General features: G+C 32.2%; 1 protein-coding gene across 1 annotated transcript; it reads right to left on the minus strand.

Annotated features, from left to right (window-relative positions):
• Positions 1-127: 127 nt before the first annotated feature.
• Positions 128-7,174, minus strand: LOC124912538 (translation initiation factor eIF-2B subunit beta). The gene is made up of 10 exons (XM_047453175.1): positions 6,995-7,174; positions 6,662-6,726; positions 6,437-6,591; positions 4,934-5,215; positions 4,529-4,658; positions 3,496-3,603; positions 2,954-3,056; positions 2,745-2,870; positions 1,598-1,791; positions 128-560 (listed from the first exon to the last, which is right to left on the minus strand). Exons 2-10 carry the CDS (start codon positions 6,712-6,714, stop codon positions 464-466), a joined length of 1,248 nt encoding a protein of 415 aa, XP_047309131.1. The 5' UTR covers positions 6,715-6,726; positions 6,995-7,174; the 3' UTR covers positions 128-463.
• Between the last annotated feature and the right edge of the window lie 219 nt (positions 7,175-7,393).

Consider the following 7,393-nt stretch of genomic DNA (forward strand, 5'->3'; position numbering starts at 1 on the left):
TATAATTATTTTATTTACCAAAATTAGAATGGTTTTAAAAGTAATCTGAATAATGATAAAAAAAAAATTATATCAATCACTACAATATGAGTAATCAATAATAATCTATAAGACTACCCAATCAATCTTATACCAAATAATAATAAATAATAAAATCACTTTCAAAAGGGAGAATTTCCACTTAGATTGTAATTATGTAAGAGATTGCACAAAATAGCCTGGTTATAATCCTCCCAATACCTTTAAAAAAATACCCCCAAAAAAACAAGCAAAAAAACATAATTTGGTGACAAGGCAGGTAAGATTCATCAGTAATTTCTTACTGACATTTAAACTTCTTATGGTTCACACCCAAAAACTACAAAACAGGATTAGATCATGCCCATTTCGATCTCACCGAGTAAATGACTTACTTCAAATATACATAAAAAAGATAAATAAAGGGCAAAGACAGCTCTGAAATCTAAGAAGAAGAAATCGGTCTCCTTTGCAGCACCAGATCCTCAGCCGAATAATAATCCGCGATCAGCCTGTAGATGTATGAAGGATTATGCCCTCCCCTGTAAATTGTGGTAAAATTAGTAATAGCAGCATAAAGAGGGTTATTTGAATTTAATCTAAATAATTCCTTATCCTATCATCGATCTATCACTTCATCAAAATATCAAATTCATCAACTTTAGTTTTACAAAATTTTAATACTATAACTACAAAAGATCAGTTTTTTAATAAATAAAACAGTTTATTTCAAAAAAGCATACATCAAACTAGACCTAAGCTACTAGGTTAGTGAATTAGTTTAAAGTAGTAAAGTTAGTATTGAATCTGGTTTATCTCAACAACATTTCATCTACAAATACTAGATCTCTAGGCACATGGGGAAAGCTTTGAACATTTTTTATTTCATTAACAATTCTCAATGGTTAATTATGTAGTGCCTTCATTTTTTATGTATAAGTTTGGCTTGAAAGAAACAAAGAACTTACGAAATTATTAAAATTGATGAAGATCAAAAGAAATAATTTGGGTAAAAATTTATGTACAACTTCCCTAATTGGTTGCTTTAGGGAAAGAGATCTGCAATATAACTATCTTCTTGCTAGATTTTAGGCAAACTAAAAATGAAAAAAGTTACTAATATAGTTATTCCGAGTCAGTTTTTACTTAAGGTGGTGTTTGATAACTAACTTAATCTAAATGATTAAAGGCTCATTTGAGTTGAAGTTCATTTGATTACTCTTACTTACAATAACTTAATTGTATAGATTGAATTTAAACTAACCTAAAAAATTAAGGTATAAAATCTGCCTCAATTCGTTAATCTAGTAAGAGCAACCAAAAAAACAACAGTAAATTAATCTACTTACGTCATTAGAAGGGTAATACATTAAGTACTTTTCTAACATTAGTTAAAGATTTTATCAAATTAAGTTAAAAGTACTTAAAACTTAGATATTTTTGTGAGGTTTATTCTAACATTTTTTCATATAATTAACTATTTCGACACTTAAAATTCAGTATTCAATAATTTCCTAAGGTTGTTCTATGAACTTGCAAGACAAAGGCGAAACAAAAGAGAAAGGAAACGGTAACTTACGTGTCAGTAATGAATAAACTAACAAGCTTGGGAGGCACGTAGTCAAATGCAGGATTGACAACATGAAGCAGAGGGGAGCGAGAATCAGTCCCAAAGTCCATGCAATCTGAGAATTCTCCAAAGTCCAGAAGGTCAGATGGAAACTTCAGCTCATTCAGTAACACCTCTGGGTGATGAGGATACAGGGGACACAACTGGATCAAAGAAAATTTAGAAAAAGCCTCAGTTAATCCACTTCAAGGAAAATAGAGAAGGCAAGAGCAAACAAATAAGCAGCTCAAAGGAAAACATTGATATGTAAATAATAAAACTTGTTCCTTCCATTTCAATCTGCTACACACAATGGTCTCATCTGTAAACACTATGTGAGATATCTCAGTTGGGTGTGGATCACATTTGAAAACAAAACTTAGTCAGTATCTAATACACGATTTATCACTTAATCTAAATAAATAAATACTTATTTGAATTAAGTTCATTTATAATTGTTATTTAAAACCACTTAAATATTTAGATTTAACTCAAATTTTAGCTTAATTCAATAAGCTTTGAATGAACTCAGTAATTTAGTAATTGCCTATAAAAGACAACTTTAATCCAGTAAATAAACCAAATCACGTCACTGTAAGAGTAAAATAGTCTTTCAATACTTTTACAACATTAGTTCCACATTTCATCAAATCAACTTACATATCAAGTACTCAAACTTTAGATATTTTCATTTTGTTTATTCAACATCATTTCCAGACAGTTAACTAATTCCGCATAAAATTAAGTAATCAACATTCAACACTTTTCAAGTTTTATCAAATACTCAGAAATTTATTGGCGGTTTTCATCTGGTTCGGATCTAGAAATAGAAAGCATTTCCAATTTGAATTGTATAGACTTTTACTAGTGGTGGTAAACTCCATTCAAATATTTGAATTGTATAGATTTTTATGACTAAAGGACAGATGCCATGGAATGGAGTAAGAACTATGAGCCTCCAATGAACAAAGAATTTTAAAATAAATCAAGAAAAACAGTGACAGGATGATGCTATCAGACACCAAAATATGAATCAGTGACATGCCAGCGCAACCTCCCCCATGATCAGTTGGAAAAGAGCTTTACATGTAGTAATGACATGTAAAATCCAACATACCTTGTGAATGCCAGCAAGCACCACAAAAGGAACAGCATGCTTTTTAGCAGCGAGTGCAACCATATGCAACCCAACAGGTGCTATAACTCCACCATTGGCCATGACAGCATGAGCTCCTACAATAACCTTTAAAATAGGACAATATGACTTCATCTTAAGAAACCATAACCCATAAAGGAAAAGACACGAGTTAAAAGTTGTTATGTTACCATGTTCACCCTAGAAATCAATGCAAAAACTGCAGAATCGGTAATTATTGTTGCCTGTAATCCTCTGGAAACCAGCTCTTTTGCAAGAACATGCCCTTGATATCTATTGATGTAAAATTACAAGAAAAGGGAACACAAGTAAGATGAAGAGTAGAGATTATAGTAAGCTAAGTCAATCTATCTGCCTAGCCACAATCCAATCATATCCATAATTAGTATGAATTGAGTTCTAATCCAATGCATTTCAATCCAATCTATTTAAATCCAATCCACAGTTTTACAAGAACTTGTTAGAAACCTAAATTTTTAAATATTAATGAATAATAACAAAATAAAGTAGGAATTGGATAAGAAATTAACAAATAAGAAGTAAATATAGGAGAGAGTATTAAGAAAAAGTAAATCATGTTAACCGTCATTGAGACAGTTAATGTGCCAACAGGACGTGTTGGGTACAACTAATCAACGACAATGCCAACAGAAAACTAGCAAGTTTCCACTTTCTCCTTGCAACCAACAGAGTATTTGGGAGAGGAGCAAACCTTGGAGAACCTTCAGCAACAAATACCCGAAAAGTTCTTTTCTTCTCTTTTGCAGCACAGAGAAACTCAACAACTGTCTTCGAATTTCCAAGAGTTAATATGATCTCACTGAAAAAATAGTGTTTAGTTAGACAAGTAAATCTCATACTATCACAGAAAATAAAAAGAGAACCCTAAAGGAGCGATAAAAAAATGCCATTTTGAAGCAAACAAAATTTCAGAAATGTTTTACATTGTAAATTAACAGAGAAGCAAGCATATTTCTTTTATCAATCAATTTCCAGACAAATATTCTTATTTTCACTAGTGAAATAACATAGTAAAGTGCAATAACAGGATCAGGCACACAAGAGGCTGACATTCATGTAACAGGTCGGATGAAGATAATAAACCAGCAAGATAAATTTAAGATTGAGACGTGTGTGGGAACCATGATAGAAAACCATTACATTATAGACTCTTTTTTTGTTTATCATGCTCGAGAAAATCTACATTTGTTATGTTTTCCAAAAATTACAATCATCTAGAAAATAATCTGGATCAAGATACAAAAAAGAAGATAATCTAGATCAAATCCAGAAAAAAAGAATTGGATCACATTCTATCAAATAAGTTGTATACCAAATGAAGCAACAAAAATCACACAATAATATAATAATGAACCAGAAAAATCTTATACCAATAGGAAAAAAATTACTTTCAATTTTAACTTTGGCGATTTTCCAATGGGATCGTGATTCTGACAAAATACAAGTTTCCAAATAGGAAAAGCTCTCATCAACAAGCTAGGAATATTATTCACATTACATTGGTGATGGAAATAAATTCTTGGCTGAACAGATAAAATATGATCAGCAATCAATTGGATCACTTAAAGAATTTTCCCAACACTGGTTAGTCTTAACAATTTCCATATGCAAGTCACTGCTTAGAGTTTACACAAGCACATCAGAGTACATCATAAATGAAAGATTTAAAAACTAGACATGCTAAACTGTGAGAAGAACTTGACCCAAGGTTTTCAGAAACATACTTATGATGAATATGTTCCACGGCTTGCTCCGCAATCTGCTCATGGCAAGTGCTAATGTCTAAAATAAGTTCATTGACTGCCTCAATGACATTATGCTTCAGCGTTTTACTTCTTGAACTCCTATCAGCAGCTGAAGGAAAATAAAGTAGCAGTGGTTAGCCTGTTAATTTCAATGGAATTGAATGCATATGATTTTTTAAGTTTTATTCCCTTCATTTCTACTTCAGAATTGCAATTCTGATTTTTCCAAATATAAGAATTGAATTAACTCTTATCAAATTAGAATTATAATTTTAATATTAATTCAAATTACGCACATCCAAACATAGACTAGAGGTTTTGTAGTAACAGAAGTTAGAATTAGTGTTTCTATTCTCAGAGATAGAAGATAAAGAAAGACCTCACATTTGCTTTTTCCTTCAGAATCCACTCCAGATGAAGAAGTGTGAGGAGCAGCTCCAGAGTGGGGGACATCTTCAAGAAGAGTCTGCAAGGAAGGTGGACGTAAAGTGCTTCTAGCAGCAGCAGCTGCTGCTGCTGCTGGTAAAACAGGATCATATTGCTCATCTTCGAATTCATCATCACTTCCAGGTATATTCAACCCACCTATACCAGCTGTTGCTAAAGACAGATCTTCCTCCCTAATTATGTGCAAAATTCGCCTTACAATATTACCAACAGCAAGTTCTGCAATGCATACAAATTCATCATTATTTTGGGAAACAAATGAAGGAGGAAATATTTGGTACATTAGAAAATAATGTGTATTGCATTGCATTCAACAATTAACGCCTTTTCATCCGCCGCAGTACACCCAAAAATCGAAATGATGTTTATTGTCGCCAAAAAATTTCTACAGATCGTAATGGATGGTAATACATGTCAATTCAATTTTATAGGTTAAAAAGAAAAAAAAAACAGCACATTGTCCATAATTTCTTTCTCAGACACTCTGTATTAGATAAATAAGTCTGAAGTTCTGCACCTCTCACTTGAGCATTTGTTTTTAACCCATTAAACTAAATACTTGGAGATCATTAATGTTTATATATCAATTCCAGAATAAAACCACCTGATTAGTTACCCTTTCACGTCTTTCTCCTAAATGAAAAGTATGGAGAACCCTCAGTCCTCCATAGATTAGTGGTTAAATAATCTTGCCTATCTATTTATAATTTGTGATCAGAACTATATTATATTATGATGAGCTGGATTTGAAATATAGAACACACATTTTACTTGAAAGGACTCATTTCCTCGAGAAATCAAAGCAGAAATTGAATCATAACTATCCTTATCCAGTTAGCTACAAAATTTGCATACGCGGTATTCTGCCTTTGAGATGTACATTTAATAGAAACCAAATTGAGGAAGTGTCTATTTCATAAAAACTAAATTGAGGATGTATTGTACACGTCGGATTCTTTCATAATTAAATGAGATATGACTGCTACATAAGAATGATCCCCCAACGAGAATTATACTTATTTTGAAATGTTAAAGTTTGAAGTATTAAAGTTATCGTGAATATATAATTTAGTAATACAAAGAGTTGTATGTACCAAGTGTTGAACACGTGATGTGGACTTTGTTCATCGAATAACTCTGGTCTCCAAAGAGAATTATACTATTATTTTAGTAGCTCAAAATACACTAAGCAAACGATTTTTCTAGAAAACCATTACCGCGCTAGCAAAAATTAACTTATGTGCTTGCTAAAATCACATTCTTCAGTTCCATTCTCTTTAATTTTTCATTACCTTTTGATGAACTTAGGTAGCCTATGTCAGATCAACTACTTTATGCAGTATCACTTCTCTCAATATCTTAGGTACACAAAATTTCCAAATAAACATACAATGTTTAAACCAATCTGAACAACACAACAAAAGAAGGAATCATACATACCCACAGGATTCGCTGCAATTAACTGCTCTCCCACAGCGCTTATGGCATTGATAAGAGCCCCAGCCTGGTTAGTATGAGGTACTCGCTGCTGCGAAATTACAGAACGAAGCAGCTCAGCTGTCTGTTTTGAGGTGGCCTTTGAGCCCTCAATTTTGCTGCCAACCATAAAGATATTAATCATTGTTAATAAAAACAGACTGCTCAAATTCATCAAACAAAACTCACCGTTTTCTAAGCTTGTTTGCAAACTCATTGACAATGGAATGCACATCCGGCATGGTTCAGTTCACCTGAAAAATTTAGCATAAGAATGAATGAATTCAATCATTTGAAGAACACAGAAATGAAGCATTAAACTATGAAATAAGTTGAAAAGCCAAATTCTTTCACAAATTCAAGTGCTACCCAATTATAGACAAGAAAATGTCAGCATATATCATCGTAGTATTCAGGCATAATCTTAAACTTATAAAACTCAGACACATCTATAAGATTTCAACATGAAAATATCAGAACAAATATAAGCATGTGGGTATTTGGGGAAAACAAAAATCAAACCTTTCCGATAGAAAGGAAGAAAGGAAGAGAAGGTTGACTGAGGCTGGTACAGGGTTAAACGCAGATTGCGAATCTTGTGTCGCTGGTTCGGCGGCAGTCTGCTGAAGAGGCTTGCCGCAAAATCGAGGTAACACCAAGGGCTTGTTTGAAATTCACCTGTAATTGGAATACGGACCACAATCTTGAAAAATTTAGAATTCTTACTTTTTAAATATCATTTATATAAAATAAAGGGAAAATTATCTAGTACCATTCAATTTGTTCGATTCCATATTTTTAACCCACAAATCATTTTTTTAAATAAATGAACTCTCAAGTTTTTAGAAAATGATCACCACAGGAATTATTAAATTTCTTTTTCATATATATATATATATATATATAAAATAAAATCTCCGA

Source organism: Impatiens glandulifera, chromosome 8, assembly GCF_907164915.1.
Source record: "Impatiens glandulifera chromosome 8, dImpGla2.1, whole genome shotgun sequence".
Taxonomy (NCBI): Eukaryota; Viridiplantae; Streptophyta; class Magnoliopsida; order Ericales; family Balsaminaceae; genus Impatiens; species Impatiens glandulifera.